Here is a 23,412-nt window from a genome sequence, read left to right as displayed (position 1 = left end):
GAGGGCAGGCCCCAGGCAGCGGCAGTAGCGGGGGTGTCCATGGTCTTGACTTGGTGGGTGGCCATGTGGATGCACAGCCCAGCCTGTGGCACCCTCTACCCACGGTGGGGCCACCAAAATCAACCTGAGCTTCCCAAGGGACAGAGCCAGTCCCGCTGCCAATTGGCTAGTGGGTGACGGCAGCCCCATGGCCTGACCTGCCTGAGACCTTCACCGGTAACCCATCTGGGAAAAGGTGATGTAAGCACCTCAGACGTTTCAGAAGGAATGAATCTGATGGGCAGAATGCCTTCCCCAGATGGAGCCAGCTAAGGTAAGGGAGGAGCGTCTCCCGGGACATCCTGTCCTGAGAGTGCACCTTGCCTACCCAGTGCCCGGCCTCCAGCATACTGACCCCGGCAAGCTGCCGGATGAGGGTAACCCTGTCCCAAGAGCCTCTGGGGTGGGGGGCAGTGGCGGGTGGCCGGCTGTGCGCCTACCTGGCCCTCGGACATTGACGTCCATGCAGTCGGCATCGGCTTCACCCTGGGGTGGCGTGGGAGCCATGGCCGACACGCGCAGATCGGCAGCATCCAGGTGCTGCTGCGTCCACTGCCGGTGGTCTGTCTGGTCATCCAAGTCAGGAAGAACCACCGGTTCCTCGAACTAAGGAAGGGGTGAGCAGAGGGCCCATCACAGGGGGCCCAGGGCAGGGGTGGAGCCGCCCAGGGACGTCCAAGATCCCACCAGACTCACCCGGAACTTCTTAGCCTCCAGGTCCTCGTCACCCCACTCGTTCTGGTTGTCGTCCATGAGCGCGCCATCTGAGACATTCTTCAGGGGCCTGGGAGCAGGAGGGCGGGGGAGTGAGACTGAGCAGGGCTGCCCCCAGGGCCGGGGCTCAGGCAGCCGCCCAGTGCCCTTGGACCAAGCAAGGTGAGGCCTGTGGGTCTGCAGGGGACGGGACCCGTCTCCCCCAAGCCCCCCAGAGGCTGCGGTGGCATCTACTAACTTGAGACCCACGGAGTCCTCGCCAAGGGGCTCCCGCCGCTTCTTCTTGCTGGCCTCTGACACCTTGAAGCCTTCGGGGAACCAGAGCTGTCCATGCTGCCGCCGGCGCTTGCGGGACAGCAGCACCCCGCAGCCCACGAAGAAGAGCAGCACGAAGGCGGCCACGGCCACGTACATGAAGTGCAGCTGCGGGGGCGGGGGCAGCTCCACGGTCTCACCTGTGGGCGCCCAGATATCAGGCGGCAGCTCCACGGCAGGCCGGCAGCCGGGGGGCAGCGGACTGGCTCCGCGGCTGGGTGCCTCCTCACCCGCTCTCCTCCACCCCGCCCCCCAAAATAAGGTCATTTTCTACGCGATTAATCAGAATTGCAAACTATCGCTAAATTCTCTCTTGCACCAGCCGACTATCTGGAGACGGCTTTTACTTTTTTCTCCTTTAAGGGAGAAGGATTAGCCAACTTCAAATCACTGCACTTGCATTGAGCTGTTAAGACAAAGGATTTACAGGGATTTTCGAGATACAAACTTCAACACTTCACATGACACCGATCAATTCTTCTCTCTCTCTCTCTTTTTTAAAAAGCTGTAATGATTTTGAAATAATACCCAACAAAGAAAAATCAGGGGAATAGGGAGGGGGAGAAAAAGGCTCCCACTTTCTGGCAGATGTGTCCATCCCCTGGGCCAGCCACCCCGACAGCTGTCACTACGGGTAGGGAGGGCGCGCCAGACAGAAAATCCCACAGAAGTGCTTCCTGCGCTCTGGACGGCATGACACGCACTGCGTGGGCGGCAAATGGCACAAAAAACAAGAACATTTGCCAGGGGGCAGGGGGGAAGGCTGGGAGACACAGTCCCTCCCAGGTAGACTTTCCTTAGAAGCCTGCAAACTGTCCCCCAGGGAGTAGGGCTAGGGCGGGCCACTCACTCTGCACGGCCTCAATCTTGTAAGGGATGTTGAGGCTCCCCAGCGAGGCAAGAGCACCCAAGAAGGCGGCCACATCCGTGGCGCTCTGGAAACACTGCGAGGATGACTGGACACACTGCCGGTTGTCGATCTCCAAGTAGACGATAGATCTAGGGGAGTACCCAGGTCAGGGGGCTCAGACCTCAGGTGCACCCCCACAGCTGCTCCATTTACCCCTCGGGCCCATGGCATCATCCCCATGGGGGAGGGGGCACTCCCAGGATGGGCATAACTGCACAGAACCACCCAGGAGGTGGACAGCGCTCCCTCCAGCCCAGCAAGCCCCACATGGGCACACACAGCAGGTGCTTCTGAGACACTCCTCAAAGTGCTCCCTCGGCCACCCTGCCACCCTGTACATCCCACTGGGAGATGCAAGCACCCTTCTCCCATCTCAGGAGTCTGGTCCTCCTCTGGGAACTGACCCCAGGTGCTGGAGCACCTGCTGGGGGTGGATCAGGAGCTTGGGCAGGTGGGCCCTGGAAATCTGGGTCTTGTGGGACCCTCTGTCTGTTCCGCCATCAGGTTGGGAGGCAGCACCTGGCCCACTGGGGGAGTGGGGAGCTGGCTGGAGCACGCTCACCCGCGGATGTCCATGGGGTCCAGCTCCCTGCGCCGGCGTCCAGCCCCACCAGGGAGCAATGCAGCCTCCACCCGATTTAGCAGGGCCCCAGGCACGGCCCAGCTGTCCACCGCACGTTTGATGGGATGTTTGCGCAGCTCCTCCTCTCGTCCGTAGTATGGGAAGATCATGGGCTGGCCATGGGCATCACGCTTGAACACCACGTTGGTGTGCAGCAGGCGGCTGAGCTCCCGCAGGAAGTGCAGCGAGTTGTTGCGCAGCTGCGCAGGTGGTGTGAGCACCACCAGCACCAGGGCACCAGCCGCCAGCCGCTCGGGGACATGCTCTGCGCAGTCCAGCCCATCCCACTCACACTCTGCGCTGTTGCAGCCCTGGTCACAGTGCCCATCACCGAAGTGGTCCTTGCAGTACTGGTCGTACAGGGGGCTGTGGACAGATGGATGCAGGCACGCTCAGGGCCCTGCGCCCCCGCCGGCCCCTCCCAGAGCCCTGCCTGCACCCGGCTCCTCACCTGTGCCCCTTCTGGGACCCCTCCCTGCACCTGCTTCTCCACCTGTGCCCTGCCCTGGTGCCCCCTCCCAGAGCCCTGCCCCCAGAGCCCCACCCGTTGCTCACTTGTGCCCAGCCCCTACCTCACATGTGCCCCACCCCACCCCTGCCTAAGCCCTGCCCCCTCCCCACCTTGCTCTGCCCTGCCCACCTATACTCCACCAGCTCTGCCCAAGCCCCACCCAAGACCCCGCCCCCCAACGCCTCACTTGCACTGGCCCTCTGCACGCTGGCAGTCGAAGCCATCGAACAGGCAGCCAGCAGAGTTGCACTGGCTGTCGCAGTGGCCGTTGCTGAAATACTTCCAGCACTGCAATGACTGTGAGCAGTTCTGCCACGGGTCGTTGAAGTTGAGCGAGCAGTCGCCGCCGTCCCAGCCGCACGCATGGTTGTTGCATGCCAGGCTGCACACCTTGTTGCCCGCCTCTTCGTGGCACTCGGGCAGCTCGCAGGCCTCCTCTATCTGTGGTGGAGGGATGTCGAGGCCCAGGCCACCCCCAAAGCTGTAGTCTAGGATGTGGCACAGGAGCCCATTGAAGTTGGCGGGGCACAGGCAGCGGTAGAAAGGGCTCTCGGTGGTGGGCTCGCAGCTACCCTGGTTATAGCAGGGGTTGCCACCCACACAGGGGCTGCCGGCGGGGAACTGGCACTCGGGGCCGGTGAAGGGGCCCAGGCACAGGCAGGTGGGGCTGCGTGGGCCCGAAATGCACGTGCCACCATTGAGGCAGCGCCGGCTTCCGCAGGCCCGGGCATCATTCTCACACGTGGCACCCTCAAAGCCCTGGGGGATGGGAGATAGCGGGGTGTCAGGAGGACAGGTAGGGCCACCTGTCCCCGTGCCTGGGACTGCCCGCAGCCGGTGCCTTGGACAGCACATTCTCCCCACACGGAAGCCCAGGGGTTGCTGGGGGCCGGGAGGGGGGTTGAGGATGACACCAGGCACTGAGATGCTCACAGGCCGTGGCCCTGGAGGGCATGTAGTGCTGCCTTTATCAGAGCCCAAAGCACACACCCTGCAGGAGCAACCCCGACCAATACAGCTGGCCCCAGTGTGCTCACCCACTGTTACCCCCAAGTGTGACCCCGAGGTACAAAAGCCACATGGGGATGGTGCACAGGGGCATGGCAGGTGCCTGCACCATTTCTCTATAAACCTGAGTCAGCTCTGCAAATAAACTTCAGCCAGAAAGCCTGGATCTCAGAGCCAGGAGGATGCAGGCCAGCCCCAGCCAGCCCTCCCCGCCCTCCGTATGCAGTGGCAGCGAGGGGGCACTCTCCTGCCCCCCGCAGACCAAAGAGCCCCTGCAGCGACACCTACCGCAGGGCACTTGCAGATGAAGCCACGAGCTGTGTTAGAGGCCACGGCGCAGGTGCCCCCATTCTGGCAGGGCCTGCCTTTACAGCCATTGATGATGGACTCACAGCGGCGTCCTGGGGATGAGAGTGGGCATGAGGGGCCCGTCCTTTCCCGGCCCTTGCCCTGCCCCACCCTGACCCAGCACCCACCAGTGTGGCCTGCACGGCACTCGCAGTAGAAGTCATTGACACGCTGTATGCAGTTCTGGGTGCCTCGGGTGTCACAGGGATTGGACAGGCACTCATTGACGTCGCCCTCACAGCGCTCGCCAACGAAGCCGGGTGGGCAGGTGCAGCTGTAGCCGCCCACCTGGTCCACGCAGGTGCCGTTGTTAAAGCACTTGGGGCCCCGGGAGACGGGGTCGATGGGGGGACTGCAGTCGTCCACATTGACCTCACAGTGCACACCTGCAGAAGCCGGGCACCATCAGGGACCAGCCACGTGCTGGCCCAGCTCCCTCTGTCAAACGGTCAGGAGGATGGGACCTCACAGATGTTCAGGAGAGGGGATGCGGCAACAGGGCTGCACCCCACACTTGTTGCCCTGTGCCAGTGGCCTGGCTGGGCTCCCTCCCTTGGCTCCAACCCCGGTCAGTCCCACACCTGTCTCCTGCCCCATAGGGCAGAGCGGAAGCTCTAGGATGCTTGTGACCAGTGCCTGACTTGCCCACTTGCCCCCTGGACCCCAGCCCCAGGGTGTGGGGGATCCTTACCCTGTGTGCCCCGGGGACAGGAGCACTTGTAGGTGTTGATGAGGTCGATGCAGGTACCCCCATTCTGGCATGGGTGGGATAGACACTCATTCATTTCCTCGGAGCAGTTCACCCCGTGGTACCCGGCCACACACTGTGTGGGGAAATAGACAAGGGGTGCAGCTGTGGATCAGTGGGAGGCTGACCTGTGGCCCTCTGCACCTGTGTGGGTGGGCGGGGCCACATGAGCCACCCTCCCGACCAGCTAAGCCTTGAGGTTCTCACACCCAGTCTACCCAGAGGGAGACCCAACCCAGCTGACACTAAGGAGGGCTCTGGTAAGCTGAGTCACTGCTCGGAGCAGGGACTAGAGCTTGTCTTGTGAAATAGAAGTGGGGGCCTTGGGGCAGGTATCTGCTGAGCCCAGAGGGACAGCTCTGGGGAAGGAGACCCAGAGGAAAACCATATCCTGTATTTCCGTGTAGTCTTCCTCTTCTAGGCTTCCCCACGGGACACCCTCAACAGGCAGTCTTCCCTGATTATCACAGCCCTCCCTTCCTGGAACCACACCTGTTGGGTTTAGTCTCCACTGCTGTCTCCCTTGCAGCCTAGGGCTTGGCACGCACTGCACACACCCCCTCCCCACCATGAGGATGGGTGCCCACCTCACAGGAATAGCCACCAGGATAGTCGGTGCAGGTGGCCCCGTTCTGGCAGGGGCTGGGTGAGCACTCATCCACCTGGTCCTCGCAGTAGCTGCCTGTGTAGCCTGCCTGGCAGCGGCAATGGTGCGTGTTGCCTGCATCCATGCAGAGCCCCCCGTTCCGGCAGAGGTGGGTGACATTGACGTCTGCAGGGGATGTGGGGGGAGGGTGTAGGTGTGAGGCCTTGGGCTGCAGGTGGGGGGTTAGCCAAGGCGGAGGCAGTGGGGCACCAGGGGACACAGTCAGTTACCTTGCCGCTGGGCGGCCACTTCACAGGACACATTGGGTACATCGCAGTAGAGGCCAGTCCAGCCACTGTGGCACTCGCACCGGTACAGGGTGTTGCTCTGCCAGCATTTGCCGCCGTTCTTGCAGGGTGAAGAGTCACACCAGCGCACGAGGTTCTGGGGACAGCAGGGGCACCTGTACTCACACTGCCCACCCGGGCCCATCCCACCCGGCAGGTGCACCATGCACATCTGCCAGAGACCTGTGTACCCGGGGCAGGCTGTGAGCCCATCCTACAGAAGTGGAAGCTGAGGCTCAGGGGCTCCCCTTGCAGCTGGGGTGGAGCGGCTCACACTCTCTGGGCCCTCGGCTAATCTAGACCTGTGTTCCCTTGAAGGAAGACTCTTCTCTGGAACTATATTTTGTTGGGACTATCTATAAACAGATATCTTATGTGAAAATCTTTAATAAAGATACATCTTTGATACTTTTACATATTTTCTTTTTTTTTTAAGATTTTATTTATTTATCCATCAGAGAGAGAGAGAGAGAGAGAGAGAGAGGGGCAGAGACACAGGCAGAGAGAGAAACAGGCTCCATGCCGGGAGCCCAACGTGGGACTCAATCCGGGGTCTCTAGGATCACACCCTGGGCAAAAGGCGGTGCTAAACCGCTGAGCCACCAGAGCTGCCACTTTTACATATTTTCTCAAAAAAAGTGGTTTTTGAGAAAAAACCAGCTGCCTTCCTCCTCTGCTTCTTGGTCTCGCTCCATAAACCTCTGCTCCTGACCCAAAAAAGCCCCACTCCCCACTAGATTCCTTAGGAATCAACATGGCCTTGGGCCAGGCACTGGGACTGGCAGTCAAGATCCCCAGAACCACGGGACCATGGCCACTCCTGCCCCTGCTAGCCTGGCTCTTGCCTCACCCACTTGCCAGCGGCCTGGGGAAGCCAACAAAAGAGGGGCCTGGCAGGGCGGCTGTGAGGATGTACTGTGGGTCGACACCCCACCCTGGCCACCTTCTGCCAGGCACCGTGCAGCCCACCCACTCACCTGGCAGTTGAGGCCCGTGTAGCCCTGCGGGCAGGTGCATCTGTAGGTCCCGTAGCTGTCCTGACAGGTGCCACCGTGTAGGCAGGGCCGGGAGTCACACTCATTGATGTCGTGCTGGCAGTAGCTGCCCGTGAAGCCCGGTGGACATAGGCAGGTAAAGGAGTTGATGCCATCCACGCAGGTGCCACCATTGAAGCAGGAGCTGGACAGGAGCAAGCGGCAGGGGAGATGGGTGAGCGGAGCATGAGACCTGCCTAAGCAGCCTCCCTCAACTCAGACGATAAAAGGGGCCCAACAGCTAGAGCGGGCAGGGAGTAGCCTGGCTGAACTCAGGGAGGCCCCTAACAGCGCCAGGGACCTCCGGCTCTCCCACCACCTGACACCACATCCTCTGCCTTCTTTACAGGTTGTGCCAAGAGCAATTTTATGACACCCACATGGGTGGTGGTAAGAGTAAGAACCAGGAAGAAACCAGAACACACTCAGATACTGAGGGAGATGACCATGTCGGAAACAAAAGATGGAGAGCACTGAGCACGGAGCCTCCTGGCACCCCAGGCACAGAAGGAAACAAGATGGGTCATAGAGTTGATACCGTGGCATAGAAGGGGGCACACCAGTTCTTCAGGAAAGACCACCTGGGCTCTGGTTCTCACGCTGGTCAGTGGACAAGGGCCTTTCCAGGACACAGTGATTGCCATCTAACTGGTTATACAGCGAGGGCTGACCAGCTGGATGCCTGCTGGGTGCCCCAGGCGGTGCACCTACCCCCCACCCCAGCCTGCTGCCCTGCTGCCTCAGCCTGCACCTGGACAGCCCTGCGCACTCGCCTCTCTGTGCAGTCGGGTGTGTTGTTTTCACAGTGGATCCCACTGAAGCCCGTGGGACAGGTGCAGGTGTAGCTGTCGACGCAGTCTGTGCAGTTGGCGCCGTGGCGGCAAGGGTTGCTGGCACACTCATTGATGTCCTCCTCACAGAAGGGCCCCTGGAAGCCAGGCAGGCAGTCGCAGAAGGCTGTGTTGATGCCATCTGTGCAGGAGCCGCCATTGTGGCACGGGTCTGAGAGGGGACAAAAGGGCAGGCCTGAGGGGGGCTGAGGGGGGGCACCACTGGTGCCTGCACTCCCCCTCCAGGTGCTCTCCGCAAGCGCTCCCAGCCTCCAGGCTGCAGGCTTGAGGACTGACGGAGTTGGTGTCACCATCTCCCCCGCTTGCTGGGTTTCTCTGGGTCTCAGTGGCTTGTACACCATGACCCGGGGTCGGGGGTTGATAGCCCTCCTCCCCGGCAGGTCGGTGAGGATGGAGAAGACCACACTGGGTGGGGCCAGGCACCGCGCTGTCGGAGGAGCTCTCAGAACCCATGGTCTGGCTCCAGAGGCTCAGGCTCCTAGGCCACCCAGAACCACTCTCCTCAGGCCACGTGAAGCCACCCACCCCAGGCACGGCCCCCTCAGGGCTCCCAGTTGACAGCAGCCAGCTCCCTGCCCCACAGCCGCCTGGAAACCTGCAGGTCTGAGACCACTCAGAGGGGCCAGAGCCAGTGGGCCGTCCAGAGGGGGTACAGGGCAGGAGGAGCCAGGCAATGGGGGTGCAGAGCCGGGAAGTCACTCACTGGGCCGGCAGTCATCCACATCCGTCTCACAGTTGCGCCCCGTGTAGCCGGCGCGGCAGTGGCAGCGGTAGCCGCCGTTGGTATTCTGGCAGGACGCGCCATTGCGGCACGGGCTCTTCACACACTCATTGATGTCAACCTCGCAGGTCTGTCCTGGGGGAGCGAGGGGGTGTGTAGGGTCAGCCCCCACCCTCCCAGCCACGGGGCCTCCTCTGCCCCGGGACAGTCCACTGGGGACACCCCACAGGAAGGAAGGGCTCTCTGACTTGCGACCCCCACCCCCCAACCTTGCAGATTACAGAAATCCAGGGTGGGAAGGGCCCCGTCAGGCCCATTCCTGCTTCCAGAGCCCCCTGCCCCAGGGGAAGGAACCCAGGCAGGGCCGCAGGGCCAGGAGGCCTCACCTTGCCAACCCGTGGGGCAGATGCACGAGAAGCTCTCGTAGTCCTCAGACTCCTTGCACGCACCCCCGTTTCTGCAGGGGCTGGGGGCACACGGGGCCAGCACCACCTCACATGTAGCCCCTAAGTGGAAGGGGGACAAGTGCTGAGACCCAGAGCAGAGGGTCTGCGCCCCATGGCATCTCCTGAAGGAGACCCTTGGGCTGGGGATGAACCCTAGGCAAGCTCCTGGCTGTGTCACGACCCAAAATGGGGAGCTGAAGACAAACCAGAGGGACAGTCGGCTCCAAAGCAGTCCCCACAGGATACAGCCTGGGCCTTGACCCCTCGGGAGCACCAGACCCCAGACTGGAGGCTGCCTACCACATCACAGGGCCCCCCCCTGCTCCCAGCCTCACACCCTCTCCTCCCAAGGGCCTTGTACAGCCAGCGCCTGGTCAGAGGCCACGGGAGCCACCAAGCAGAGGACAAGCTCCGGCGGCACAGGACCTCGGCACGGGGAAGGGGGTCTCGCTAGAAGCATGTCACACTGGGGTGACTTTCCTCCCTGAGAGCCCAGTAGACAGCCTTCCTGTTTACGGCTGTGGGGGCCGACTCCCGGAGAAGAAAGGAAGTGCTATCTTCCCCGAGGCCCATTATCTCCCAGGCCTGCTGGGGTGATTTTCCAGAGCCTTTCTTTCTGTCTGTTTCCACGGTGACCTAGGCAGGCAGGAAATTCGCCAGAGTTTCCGACAATTGTGCAGAGGGAAGCAGGAAGTGGGCAGACGGGAAGTGGATCAGCACAGGCCGGCTCCTCCCCACCAGGCCCTCCAACCTCTGATACTGTGTCCGAAAGGGACCCGTGTGCCCCCAGCGAGAGGGCCCCTGGGCGGCCACCAGCCTAGAGCTTCCTCGCTGACACAGGACAAAATCTAGGCCCCCAACTCCCGTCAAAGAAAATACGATGCTGGCCACAGCCTGTCCCATGTTGCGGGGTCAGCAGCACAGGCACACGCCCCCCGCTCCCAGCCCCCTCCGCCTGGCCAGAGAGGGCGGCCTCTGGACCTCCAGTTGGTCAGTGGTGTGGTCTGAAGCTGTCCCCAGAGGTAGTACCCTCTGCCCACTCCCAGTGGGACCCAGGGGCAGCAGTGGTCGTGGACGTCTGTCTTTCAGCTCTCTCTACAGAGGGGACCGTTTCCTGCAATCCTGTCAGCCAGGCCAACGGTGGGTGCTGGGACGCCCAGGGAAATGCCTCCCACCTCTGCTCAGCACTCACAGAGGACTCCTTGTTCCCCGACACAGAGAACGTCTTGCCATCAAAGGGATCCCTCAGGCCTGGCCAGCAAGGGCGGGGGCAGCCTGGCCCCAGGGACCCATGCAGTGTGGACACCAGGTTGTGGAGGTCAACAGTCCAGGCCCAGCTCCCGGCCCTAGTGTGGGAGACCCCACCTGCCGGGTGGGCTGACCAAATCAATTATTTGGGATGGGCTATTAGAGTGTCTCCCCGGCATCCCGTATGTTCCTGGTGAATCTGGCAGTGACACCAGTGGGGTGAGGCCTGAAGGTGGCCAGGCCTGAGCCCTAGGACCTGCAGGCCCTGCCCTCACCTGTGTAGGGCAGCGGGCAGTTGCACTTGTACCCAGCCACGTCATCAATGCACGAGCCCTGGTTCAGGCACGGGTTGGACGCACACTCGTTGATGTTGGTTTGACAGTTGGGACCTGGAGGGAGGACCAGCAGTTAGTGTGCCCATCACCACGGGGCCGTGGACAGGTCCTGCAGTGGGGCCCTCCTCATGCCCTGGGGTGGAGGAGGAGCCCTACACCCACCCCAGCGGCAGCAGGTGACACCATGGGTCACTCCGTACCCCCACCAGAGCCCCCGCCAGCCCCACTCACCACTGAAGCCTTCCCGGCATGTGCACACATAGCCGCTGGTCATGTCTCTGCAAGCGCCCCCATTGGCACAGGGGTTGGACTCACATTCGTTGTTGTTCACGTCACAGTTTGCCCCGCTCCACCCAGGGTCACAGTCACATTTGTACCTGCAGAGGTGACCACAGAACCATCCACAGGTGCCCACACTCCTGGCTCTGCTCCTGTCCTGCATCCCCGCAGCACAGAGCAGATCCACGTTGACCCTCAAAGTAGGAGTAAGAGCACCCACCATGCTCAAGACAGCAACAGGGTTTGGTTATACTACCCCCGGGGCAGCGCCTAGTCCAGGGCAAGCGGTCAGCAAGCCATCTGCCGCTCACCCACCACATGGCCTTGAACCGAGAGTGAGGGCCCTGCTCAAGTGGACACCTCTGTCCCCAGGGCAGTGTTGGGCACCCAGCAGGTGTCAGGGACGAAGCCAGCCTTGGCTGCCCCGGGTCCTCACCGCTGCCTGACACCCCATGTGTGAGGTCCTCCCATGCTGGCTGTCAACATAGGCACCATGGGAGACAGGCTCGGGCCCACGGCGGTGCCCATGTCAGATGCCAACCATGTGGGCCAGGCTGTCACCTATAGCTCTGACCAACCCCCCATAAGCTGGGGGCCCCTGCACTTCATCCTCGGGGCTGAGGGCTTGCCAGAGTGAGTCACAGAGCTCAGAGGAAGAACTTGCGGGGCAAGCGGTTTATCACCCAAGAGGAGCCTCAGGGGAAGCCGCATGGGAGACGCACGCTCTGAGCGCCACCCTCCACCCCGAAGCTGTCCCAATGCCTGTGCCTGGCCAGGAGGTCACACTGCTGGACCTCCAGGCCCCTGCCTTAGGCAACCTCAGCCACCTCATTAACCTGGCTGCGGGCACTGCAACACATGCCCCTTTCATCTTTGCATTTGGGAGCTGGCTTAGCAGCCGGGCCAAGGAACAGGCCGATGAGTGCATCACAGAGGTGCCTAGGCTCACCTAGGACCTGCGGCCTGAGCCCATGATGGCATGCAGCCCGGAGCTGCACCGTGCACATGCCAGGCCTTGATGAGGGCCCGCATGGTCATCGGCCCACAAGCGGGCACCCACTGCGGCATCTCCTGGGCCTGCCCCCCCGGCTACCCCCCCACAGCCCCAGCGCCTACCCGTTGAGGCTGTCCCGGCAGGCCCCATGGATGCAGGGGTTGCTGCTGCACTCGTTGACCTCGGACAGGCATGTGGGGCCATGGTAGCCCTCAGGGCAGCGGCACATGAAGCTATTGATGCCATCCTCGCACGTGCCCCCATGGTGACAGGGGTTGCCTGCGCATTCGTCGATGTTCACATTGCACATGCTCCCTGTGGCCAGGGGCGGGGGGTAGGGCAGAGCTCAGACACCCGCGTCCTGGGGATGCCCCCAGAACTAGAGCTGCACTGAGCAAGTCCTGGCCCCTGTGAGCCTCGGTGTCCCCTCTGTGGAACTGGGGATGACCACCCACCCCTCCCTGGGTCCTCCTGGGGCATAAACCCGGTCAGCAGGGACTTCAGCCATGAACACAGCACCACCCTGCCTAATCCGGCAGCTCCAGGAACAGGGCCCATGTCATCCGGCTGCCCAGCTGGGCCTCTGGGGCGGACAGCGGTGGTTGGCAGACAGGGAATGTGTGCCTAGGGGCTCGAGGACGCCCATCCTGGTGCCGGTCAGAGCCCCAGGGCTCCCGTGCCCTCTGCTTCAAGAGGCTGCCCCTGGTCTGCGGGGCCCTGGCCACTCACCCGTGTAGCCCGGCTCGCACGCACACTCGTAACCGTCGATCCTGTCCAGGCATGTGCCTGACTCACAAGGGCTGCTAGCACAGTCGTCCAGGTTTGTCTCACAGTTGGGTCCTGGCAGGGGCAGCACTGGTCAGCTCTGGTGCCCCGACCCCATGCCCCGACACCCCCCTACCCCCAGCCCAGGCCCCCTCTGGGCACCTGTGGTCCCCTTGAGGCAGGAGCAGAGGTAGGCATTGTCACGGTCCTGGCAGGTGCCACCGTGGCGGCAGGGCTGGCTGTGGCACTCATTAATGTTGCTCTCACAGTGGTGGCCCGTGTAGCCCGGCTGGCACAAGCAGGTGAAGGTGGCCACCCCATCCTTGCACACCCCGTAGTGGCAGGGGTCGGGGTCACATTCATCAATGTCCACCTCGCAGTGGGGGCCCGTGTAGCCTACAGGGTAGGGGCCCAGGGCATCAGTGCAGTTCCCAGAATGCCACCTGCCAGACCTGGCGTTCTCGTCCTCCCCCAAAGGGGAGGACTGGCGGGTGCCTTTCCTCAGGGATGCTGCCCCCGACGCTCCGTGCTCAGGCTCTGCAAGCCCGCCCACCCTCCTCCCACAGGCCACATACCTTCCGTGCACATGCAGCTGTAGGTGTTGGGCCCATCCAGGCACTTGGCGCCATTCTTACAGGGCGTGCTCGCACACTCATCCACGTCATACTGACACAGATGCCCAGTGAAGCCTGTGGCCAGGAAAGGGGTGGCAGTCAGATGCAGTGGGTGCCAGGGGGTTCCTGGGAGGGGTTCCCCAGAGCCTTCCCTGGCCAGGGCTCAGAAGACATTCTGATCTCTCCTCTTGGCCCCTTCCTGCCTCCTCTGAGGGGACCCCGGCTGCTGTGGGCACAACCATGTCAGGCTGCAATGAACTCCCCCTCAGTGTCCTGGGATGGCCGACTGACACCTTGCAGACTCAGCCTCTGACCTACAAACTCTCCTGGGGCTCAGTGCCCCCGGACCTATACCCCTCCTGCCCTGAGCTCCTCAAGCCCCCATGACCATCAGGTTCACTGAGGGCCAGTGAAGGTGGGGAGTGCAGGCCAGCTGACTCCTTCCCAGCACCGCCTCCGAGAGCCAGGCTGGCACCTCCCCTCAAAGCCCCTCAGGGAGGACAGGGCTGCTCCCAGAGTGTACTCACCCTCAGGGGAACCCACAGCAAGGAGGATTTCTGGGGTCCCCTTGTCCCCAGAGAGATGGAGGCTGGTACACCCTGCCCAGCCTGGCCCAGCCCTTTCATTCCCGAAGTGAAGTCCTTGCAGCCCAGCCTCAGGACAGTGGCCTGGCACCCCCGCCCCAGGACAGTAGGGAGGGGCTCCTACAGGACAAGGCCCCGCCTGAGTAGAGACCCCCCCGGAAGCAGGGCATCAGAGCTCCTGGTCCACCTCCCCTGAGGGATGGCAGGGACTCGGTGGCAGTCATGCAGGGGATGGGCCTCACCCGTGGGGCACTCGCACAGAAATTCATTGATTTTGTCCAGGCAGCGGCCATTCTGGAGACAAGGGCTGCTGGCACACTCATCCGTGTTGACTTCACAGTGTACGCCCTCGTAGCCTGGGGGGGGGAGGGGTGAAGGGGCACAGTGGTTCATGAATGGCCTCAGGGAGCCGCGGAGCCAACATCCCCACATGTGTTCTTCTGCTGTGTACCCGGCAGCATGGGGCTTGGTGGCTGGGCAGGCCCCGGGCTGCTCTCCGGGCTTCTGCGGAGGCCGGGCACTGCAGGGCCTCAGGCAGGCTCCACTCACCAGGCATGCAGATACACTGGAACTCCCCGATCTGGTCCAAGCAGGTGGCATCATTCTGACATGGGTTTGAGATGCACTCATTGACATCAATTTCACAGCGGGGGCCAGTGTAGCCCTGCAGACACTGGCATTCAAAGGAGCCCAGCGTGTTAATGCACTTGCCTGCGTGCTCACAGGGGTTGGCACCTGGCGGGGGACAGAAGTACACAGCTCCAATGAGAGGCTGCTTCAGATGCCCTGAGCTCCAGACCATTCTGGGGCATGCAGCCTACCCTGCCCTGAATTGGGCCGGGAACACCCTTCCAGCAGCCTCCACCCCTTGGGCCAGGAACACCTGTCCAGCAGCTGTCCCCCCGCCGCACATCCCAGCCCGACGTACCCAGAGAGCACTCATCCACATCCTGGCTGCAGGCTGGCCCCGTGTAGCCCGAGGGGCAGGTGCAGATGGCTTTGCCATTGACAGGGTTAGTGTCACAGTTAGAGCCCTCATTGCAAGGGTTGCTGATGCAGGCGTCGTTCAAGTGGCAGAGCAGACCTGGGCGGGGTGGCAGCAGTCAGCAAGGCCCCCTCCCCGGCCTGGGCAGGACAGGCCTCCCACAGCCACACTGCTGAGCGGCCCCAATCAGGCCCACAACACCCAGGTCATTCCAAGAGGGTATAACCAGCGGACCTGCCCTGGGCATACCCCTGGCCTTCGTCCCTCCAGAAGGGCCCCTCTCATCTCAGGGGGCCCTACTCCCTGACGCCCGGAACAGCCCTGCCCCCTCCAGCCTGGCACTCACCCGTGCGGCCATGGGGACACTCGCAGTAGAAGGAGGCCACGCGGTCGTGACATGTGGCACCGTGGAAGCAGGCGGCGCTGGCACAATCGTCGATGTTCTCACTGCAGTCCTCACCAGTCCAGCCATTGACGCACACGCAGTTGTAGCCGCCATGCGTGTTGTGGCAGGTCCCACCGTTTTGGCAGGCGTTGGGCATCAGCTGACACTCGTCCACGTCCTCAGTACAGTACTGACCTACGGGCACTGAGACCATCAGGCTGGGCGAATGCCGCCAGGCCCTTGACCACAATGTGCAGGGCCCACCTCCACCAGGAAGCCTTCCCAGGTGGACTCTTCCACCTGCCACCAGCCTGAGTCACTGCTCTGCTGTGGGCACGCTTGTCTGCTATCCCTGGACGTGAGCCCCCAGCTTGGCCCTAACCCAGGAGACCCAACCACAGGGCCACCCAGGGCCAGCCAGGGCCAGGCTACAGATGGCCCACAATGAAGAGCTGGTGCCATGTCGGTGTGGCCACTGGGGTGGGGGCCTCAGACCCTGGCTCTGGCCAGGGACTACCCCAGGTCACGCCATCCTTCCTGGCCTAGACCAGGCTCATGGGCCCCTGTCCACATGCGGGTGGTGGGACTAGTTGGGGGTGCCCCCGGCTGGTGCCCCAGCACATGCACCTGTCCACTCTGGAGGGCAGCGGCAGTTGTAAGTGTTCACGCCATCCACACAGGCACCTCCATTCTTGCAGTTGTTTCCAGGACAGTCGTCAATGTTCTCCTCACAGTTCTGGCCGGTAAAGCCTGCGGCGGGAGGAGCCCAGGGCCTGGTCAACAGGTGGGTCCACTCTGCCATCGCCCTGGCTGGACCACAGCACCCTGCTCTGGGCAGGGTGCTGCCCCTCCGTGGCCTGCCCCGGGAGGCCCACTGGCTGGGGGGCCAGGCCCTATTCCCCTTCTTGGCAACTGCCCTGGGGTTGGTGGGGGGGACTCCAGGCAGAGGATGGCAGGTGGCAGCAGACATGTGGCCCCCAGATTCCTGGGGACAGAGGTGTGGCGTCCCACTTTCCTCCCAGCTGGGGCCGACCTCTTCATATCACCTCCATGCCAGTCAGCTATTAACCTGCTCAACTCCTGCTGGTTCAATCATCAACCAAGGAAGGTGAGTTGGGCAAGAGCCCAAACCCATAGCTGCCTACTAATTAACACCCCTCCTGCGGTGCCTTTGAACCCCTTTCTTGCCCTGGGAAAACCAATCCTCTCCCTTGGGCTCCCCACCTCACCAGTACCCCAGGGCCAAAACAGGAGGCCCGGAAGCGCCAAAGTGCAAAGTGGACAGGGTTTTGCGGGGAGCACCCCAAACAGAAGCCCAGGACCCGAGGTCTGAGTTCTGACTCCCACGTATACTGTGGTGGGCCTGGAGTGCTGCTTCTCCGCACTCCCCCTGCCTCGAGAGGCTCTCCTGCGGGGGGGGGTGGGGGGCACACGAGCTCCACGCATGGGGTATCCTTTGGAGGGTGCCCCACACCCCATGTCCTGAGCCCTCTTGAGCAACATGGCTAGATGGGAGGTTCCAGGTCTGAGGTCACCGGGCTGGCAAAAAAGGCACGTGAACCCAGAACCCAGGGCTGGGCCTGGCAAGCAGGCTCATTAGCTCTCAGCCAGCAGCACCGGGGGAGTCGGGTGGCAAGGGGAACACCCAGTGCCCCCCAGGAAATGCACGTACCCGGCATCTGCATACAGAGGCAGCTGATGTGGTGACAAGGCCCCAAGCCCTGTGGCCAGCAGGCACATAGGACACTTCCCCTTTGCAGGGGCCAGGGCATAGGCAGCTGGGGCAGTCCCTCCAGGGTCAGCTGGGCCCTGTACACCCAGTGCCCAAACCCCAGCACCCCCAGATCCTGCTCCTCCCCTGCCCCAGGCCCCCCTAACCACCAGGGCATGCAGCAGACAGACTATGAGGTTTTCAAGCCTCCCATCTCACATCCCTGAGAGCCAAGCCATAGGGGTGGGGGTACAGGGATGTGCCAGCTCCGGCCCCAGCAAGACCAAAGGCCCAAGGCGACACAACAAGCATCCAGGCAGCTGTGGTGAGTCTCACAACCAGCAAATGGTTTCCGGGGAATTCAAGATGAGGGAGCTCTTCCCCGCTTCCCCAGGAGGCTCAAAGAGGGCAGGGGTGCCTGGGGGTGGAGGGAGCCCCAGGGAGGGCTGCAGGGACCCCAGGTCCTGGGCATAAGGGAGATCCTGCCTCCTGGCAGATGTGGGATGACCAGCGACGGGGGTGACACCTGGACCCTATGCAAGCTTCCTCCGAACCCCACCAGACCTGCCCCTGCTCCACACCCGGGGCTGCCTGCTGGAATGCACCCCCCTCCCTGTGCCCTGGGGTCTCCCTTGCGGCCTGCCACTGGCAGCGGGAGGCACAACAGGACCATACCTGGCAGGCAGGCGCACTCATGGGTGGTGTCCCCCGTGGGGCGGCAGGTGCCCCCGTTCTGGCAGGGGGAGGGGCTGCAGGGCACATAGGGCAGCTCACAGTGCGGGCCGGTGTGGGTGGCACGGCAGGTGCAGCGGTAGGAGCCCACCTCGTTGTGACAGGTGCCCCCATTCTGGCAGAGCCCGGGGCTCTGGCTGCACTCGTTCACATCCTGCCGGCAGGTGGGGCCATGGAAGCCGGGTGGGCAGCCGCAGATGTATGAGGCTTCAAAGGGCAGGCACTGGCCGCCGTTGGCACAGGGGTTGGAGGCGCATGGGTCAGCCTGCTGGCATGTCTTCCCTGGTGGGCGAGGGGCAGTGAGAAGGTCACACAGGCCATCTAGATCCCCGTGGCCAGGCCTCCTCCAGCACCCAGGGGCAGCTTCCAGGCACCATGGAGGTGCCAGCCTGGCTCGGACCTAATAGCACCGTCCCTTTAGTTCCCAGGACCCCACGGCAGGACGTGGCCATCTCTCTGTGGGCCAGGACCAAGGCTCCCAGGATACATGGCTGGTAGGGGGGAGGTGGCCTCAAGACTTGACCCCTCCAGAGCCCAGCCCCCCATGTCAGAGCTCCTGATGGAGGGACAGGGAGGAGTGGGGGCCCTGGAGCAGGGCAGCCAACATCGGGCAACTTCTGGGGCTGGAGAGGGGCATGGGGACCCTAGGGTAGTGATCACCCACCCCCACAGCCTCACCCAGATGCATAGACAGACCAGGGTCTGTGAGTGCCCGCTGCCACCCTCACCTGACCAGCCCGGGGGGCAGCGGCACTTGTACTCAGTGAGTGTGAGCAGGTCACAGGTGCCACCGTTGCGGCAGGGGGTGGAGAGGCAGGCGTTGTCCCGGGGCGTCAGGCAGAGCGGCCCAGAGAAGCCCAGGCGGCAGGTGCAGGCATAGTCTACCAGGCCACCGCGGTCCACCGTGTGGCACGTCCCAGCGTTCTTGCAGGGGGCGCTGAGGCAGGGATTGGGTGCCTGGCATCGCTGGCCCACAAAGGCCCCGCTGCAGCTGTGACAGAAGCCAGGGTGGTTACTCACACCGGTTCCCCCACCAACCACCCCCCTCACCCAGCACAGGCCTAGGCCAGGGTCATAGCTCCCTGGGGAGTGCTTGCAGCCATCGGGCCCCACCCCACCCTGAGCACAGCTGGCCTGGGCTGGGGGGTCCTCGGGGAGCTGTGACAGGAGCCAGACGGATGTGGTGGTTGCACAACACCATGACAGTGCCAAATGCCACCGCGCTATAATGCTTTAAAGTGGTTAATTTTACCTTCAATGAATTTCACCTCAATAATAAAAAAAAAAAATGATGTTAATTGGAGCAATGGGCTGGCCTTCAAAGCCCTGGTGAGCGTGTGTGAGCACCTCGGCGAGCCACCAAGAAGGGGCCACACAGGCCGTTCCCGCCATTCCCAGGGAAGAAGAGCTCGAGGCTCTTTTGTTTGGGGGGCTTGTCTGCTTTCCCTCCCTGCTCTCGCTTCTATAACCAACATGCCTTATTTGGGTAATAAAAGAGCTTCCAGCTTTTCTGCTTTCAGCATGGATGCTACCGCAAACACACAGAGGGCTGCAGACAGAGCTGACCAGTGCCGCTTCCTTTCTGATGTGGAATTCTTTCTGCTGGGTGTGTGTGCGTGTGCGTGTGCGTGTGTGTGTGTGTGTGTGTGTGATCCCACGGGAATACCGCCCGGGACACAGTTGGTGCCCCCTCCCCCCATACTCTGCGCCCAGACAGGGTCAGCCACCCTTAGGATCAAGTCTTCACAAGGCCCAGGCGACGTCAGCCCAGAGCAGACATCCATTTCACAGCAAGAGAATCAAGATGTGGGGAAGAGCATCCTTCCGGAATTCTTGGTGAGCTGGCCCGGGACGGGGGGGGGGGGGGGGGGGGGGCGGGGGCGGCGGGGGATGGCAAGGGAAGATGAAGGCCACCAGGTCTGTGCCCTGCCCCAAACACACTGCCCAGGCTCCAACAGGAGCAGATGAACCAGGAGGGGCGGGTATCTCATGGCTTCCTTGCAGTGACGGGACTCAGGCATGCCACCCCCCACCCTGCCCTCCCCCAGCCACCTGTTGGCCCCACTTCTGGAGCCCAGGCCAAAACGTGCCCACCAAGGTCACCCGGTGGCATTGCCTGGAAGGCGAAGCTCATTGAAGGCTCTGGAACCAGCCAGGCATTGTTCTTCCCAGGGGCGAAGCCTCTGAGGCATAACGTGCCCCCAGCCCGCCCCCGCCTCCATGGCCTGGGAAGGCAGCCCTGACGCTACACTCACAGCTCTGCGCACCAGGGAGGCGGGGCTGGGAGGGAGCCTCAGGGCCCCAGATGAGGAGGGAAGGGCTCTCCTGAGCATGGAAGCATCCCACCTTCTACAGCCCAGGCAAGAAGGGGCTGCCCAGGGGTGCTGGGGACCCCCACCCTCAGCAGAGGGCAGCCTGCCGGTCCTCACGTCCTCACAGCCTCCCCTCCCACCTGCCCCAGGGGCTAGAACCACACCTGCAGGGGTGGGGTCTCGGGGTCTCAGCAACTGGGCTGTGCACCGCGACCCCCCCCCCCCCCCCCCGCCTGCCCCCAAGGCCTGGGATGCATCTGTCTCCCTGCAGGTTTTCAGAGGTGGCGGCAACACTTGGGGAAGGCAGACGAGGATGACACAAAGTGGCCACTCTGATCCACTGCCTGCTGCCAGGAGCCCACAGCCCCAGACCAAATGGCTGAAGGAAAACCCGATGCCTGGGGCAGATGGGGCCCCAGGGAGGCAGCTGCCCTGGGGAAGCGGGCCGCGGGGCATGGGCTCTGGCAGGGGTGAGGGTCTCCCGCACTGCATGACTCAGGGAGGGTGGCCCTGGGCTCCAGTTACAGACAGTCTGGTCCCGGCCTGAGCAGCACAGGGAGCCAGGGAGAAGCGGCAGGGGGATGGGGAGGACACCAGGCAGCACCTCCCCCAACCCATCAATGCCACCCATTGTCAGGCGGGAGCTGGCCACCGCTCCCACTTGGAGAAAAGGCTCTTTTTTCTTTCCCAGCCACTAAACGAGTGGCCTGGAGGTGGGTGCTGGATAGGGGGCGCTTGGTCATCAAACAGGGCGGCAGCCTGCCTTGTCTACTCCGCACCCCGACTCTCAGCCCTGCTGGCTTTGGGGGAGGGAAGCCTCCGTGGTCCCTGGGGGGTGTCCCTGGGTCCCCTCGACCCTAGACTGATCCTTGTCAGGGTGTTGGGTATCCCCCGATGGGCCGGAAAGCTCAGCCTGGATGCATACCCCAAGGCCTCCAGCCATGGGGCGGTGTCCTGGTGAATGGGCCCCTGCTCTCTGGTCACCCCTGCTCCCAGGCAGGGCTCCCGCAGGAAGACTGCGGGACAACCCACCTGGACGGGTCACATCCTAGCCAATGGGGCTGGGTTAGGCCGGCCAGCGAGGGAAAACATGCCAATAAATCAGGCGTCGTTGGTAGTGTGGACAAAGGCTGCCCAGGGAGCAGGTGCGCCTGTGGCCGGGACGCGGGCGGCAGCTGCTCCCAGCCGGGCGCGGCGGGCCGCCAACCAGGGCGGGTGGGGCAGGAGCCAGGAGGCTCCTCCGTGGGGGGAAGCGGCCTCTGAGAAGGCCCATTGTCTTCCCCACTCCTGCCCAAGCCGGGCAGACACCAGCGTGAAGGCATGCTGCCCAGCCCGGGCTGGCTCCATCCACCACTGGCACCCCAGCTCCAGGCCAGGCAGGGCCACGAGGGGAGGAGCAGCCCCCGGAGGCAGGACAGTGGAGGCAGATGCTGTGTGGAGACAGCGTAGGGTGCGAGGTACAACCAGGACTCGGCTGGGAGCCTGAGCCAAGAGGAAGCACTGAGCCAGGCACGGGGTCTGGGACTGGAGGCCAGTGGAGCACCTCTGGGCCAGTTCTGGAGGCTGTCCTTCCCCCACAGTGGGGTCCCCCCAGGTCCTGGAGGCCATCTTCCCCAGCTCCTGGAGGCCGTCCCTCCCCAATCAAGGGACTCCCCCCAGATCCTGGAGGCTGTCCTCTTACCCACCCTCCAGCTCCTGGAGGCCATACTTCCCCCACTGTGGGTACCCCGCCAGCTCCTGGAGACCATCCTTATCCTTCCCCCACATGGTCCCCCCCCCCCCCCCCAAGCTCTGGGAAGCTTCCAGCCCAACCACCTCTCTCCTCTGCAGCCATGCACACCTTGCACACCTCCATCCCCACCTGTAGCATTAGCACTTTCCGGAAGGATGGACTCCTGCAGCCCCCTCTGCCCAGGGCAGCAGACTTCCCTGGGAGGACTGATAGGTCAGTGAGGCCCCTTCTTGGACCTGGCCAGTCGGGCCTCCAGGCCTGCCCCAGGGGGCAGTGTAGCACTGGTGGGGATGGGCACCAGGCCTGGCAGAGGACACTGAACCCAATGCCTGCCGTGGAGGTCAGAGACTTCCCAGAGGGGCCCCCACTGACCCGAACAATACTTTCCGCTGACCTGCACCCCCCTCCTGGCCGGGGTGTGGAGAGCCCCCTACAGCACTCAGGGTTCCTCCCAGAAGCCAGCCAGCACCTGCCCCTCAAGACCTGCCCTCTCTCCCTCCCATCCATCCATTGGGTTGGCCCATGCTGGCCTCAACAGGTGAGTGACAGGTCGGGTGGGGGCTCCGGGAGGGGGGCAGCTTCTGGCAGACACCCCACCCTGCCCAGCTGACAAGCCCCAAATGGTTGATGGGGCCTGTTGTCACCGGCCTGAGCGGGCGCAATTTGTTCCTCAGTATTTCCACAGTGGGGCTCAGGGCTCCGCCCCCCAGCGTCCTCTCCCCGCCCAGCGCCCTCCCCTCCCCCCCCCCAGCGCCACTCCATAGAAATGCAACTCCAGAAAGCATCCGGAGGCAGATGTTGCTGTGACCTTTCACCCGGGACTAATTCTAAATTGTGCTGTTTTCCTAAGCCAAGCGGCCATCTGCCAGCCCTGGGGGACGGACTGGGCCTGGGACAGGACACAACAGCTTCCCAGCCCCAAACTAGGAGAGAGAAGGGGTGGGAGCAGCCAGGGGTGCTGAGTGGGCTCTGCCCTCAAGGAGTCTGTGGCCCCAGGGTGAACACGGGGTGAGCACAGGGCCTGTGCCTTGGCCAGCTGGGTGGGGGGGCGGAATTAGATGGCACCCTGTCTGCGAGAGGAGCCAGAGGAGCCGGAGAGCCCCCAGCAGAGGCCTTTCTGGGGCACAGCTGAAATGCAGTCCCATCAGAGGAGGGATTCCCCATCCCACTCTGCCCTCCTGGGCCTCAGTTTCCCCTGATGGTAGCAGGCTGGCCCCTCAGAGGGCCCTAGTGCATGTCACCCGGCGACCCAACCATTTGGGCAGAGGAGATTCACGGTTGCCAGCGCTGGATTTGTTTCGTGCGTGATTTACCGCATCCCTGGGAATGTGTTTACTGAAGCTGCTCAGTTACATGTTTAAGGAAAACTGTGGAGACACAGGACGACCCTGCACAGGAGGACCCACCCTGCCAGGACAGGAACATGGCAGCAGTACTCGTGTGCAGGGCCAGGCGGGGGGTGGGAGGCCTCCAAAGGTGCCTCCTGATGCAGTGAGGGACAGCCTTCCCCATCCCACCGGGGTTCAGGCTGCCTGG

At 63.0% G+C, this 23,412-nt stretch overlaps 1 protein-coding gene across 1 annotated transcript in view; it reads right to left on the bottom strand.

The window, feature by feature from the left end:
• The window catches only part of NOTCH1 (notch receptor 1), a 43,610-nt gene that overhangs the window by 6,000 nt on the left and 14,198 nt on the right, over positions 1 to 23,412 (bottom strand). Inside the window, exons 3-30 of the mRNA XM_072748062.1 lie at positions 18,561 to 18,823; positions 17,776 to 18,114; positions 16,017 to 16,139; positions 15,351 to 15,584; positions 14,948 to 15,103; positions 14,569 to 14,754; positions 14,262 to 14,375; positions 13,397 to 13,510; positions 12,984 to 13,217; positions 12,786 to 12,896; positions 12,179 to 12,371; positions 11,015 to 11,160; positions 10,724 to 10,837; positions 9,141 to 9,260; positions 8,737 to 8,889; positions 7,956 to 8,184; positions 7,126 to 7,327; positions 6,092 to 6,245; positions 5,803 to 5,987; positions 5,159 to 5,291; positions 4,596 to 4,853; positions 4,408 to 4,520; positions 3,299 to 3,870; positions 2,541 to 2,966; positions 1,919 to 2,067; positions 992 to 1,208; positions 736 to 823; positions 480 to 645 (exon numbers count right to left, since the gene is read on the bottom strand). Of these exons, the coding sequence (XP_072604163.1) occupies positions 480 to 645; positions 736 to 823; positions 992 to 1,208; positions 1,919 to 2,067; positions 2,541 to 2,966; positions 3,299 to 3,870; positions 4,408 to 4,520; positions 4,596 to 4,853; positions 5,159 to 5,291; positions 5,803 to 5,987; positions 6,092 to 6,245; positions 7,126 to 7,327; positions 7,956 to 8,184; positions 8,737 to 8,889; positions 9,141 to 9,260; positions 10,724 to 10,837; positions 11,015 to 11,160; positions 12,179 to 12,371; positions 12,786 to 12,896; positions 12,984 to 13,217; positions 13,397 to 13,510; positions 14,262 to 14,375; positions 14,569 to 14,754; positions 14,948 to 15,103; positions 15,351 to 15,584; positions 16,017 to 16,139; positions 17,776 to 18,114; positions 18,561 to 18,823 (5,492 nt within the window). The remainder of the gene's footprint in view (positions 1 to 479; positions 646 to 735; positions 824 to 991; positions 1,209 to 1,918; positions 2,068 to 2,540; positions 2,967 to 3,298; positions 3,871 to 4,407; positions 4,521 to 4,595; positions 4,854 to 5,158; positions 5,292 to 5,802; positions 5,988 to 6,091; positions 6,246 to 7,125; positions 7,328 to 7,955; positions 8,185 to 8,736; positions 8,890 to 9,140; positions 9,261 to 10,723; positions 10,838 to 11,014; positions 11,161 to 12,178; positions 12,372 to 12,785; positions 12,897 to 12,983; positions 13,218 to 13,396; positions 13,511 to 14,261; positions 14,376 to 14,568; positions 14,755 to 14,947; positions 15,104 to 15,350; positions 15,585 to 16,016; positions 16,140 to 17,775; positions 18,115 to 18,560; positions 18,824 to 23,412) is intronic.

Source organism: Vulpes vulpes, chromosome 2 (genome assembly GCF_048418805.1).
Source record: "Vulpes vulpes isolate BD-2025 chromosome 2, VulVul3, whole genome shotgun sequence".
In the NCBI taxonomy this organism is placed as follows: domain Eukaryota; kingdom Metazoa; phylum Chordata; class Mammalia; order Carnivora; family Canidae; genus Vulpes; species Vulpes vulpes.
This window is presented reverse-complemented; position numbering and strand designations above follow the sequence as displayed.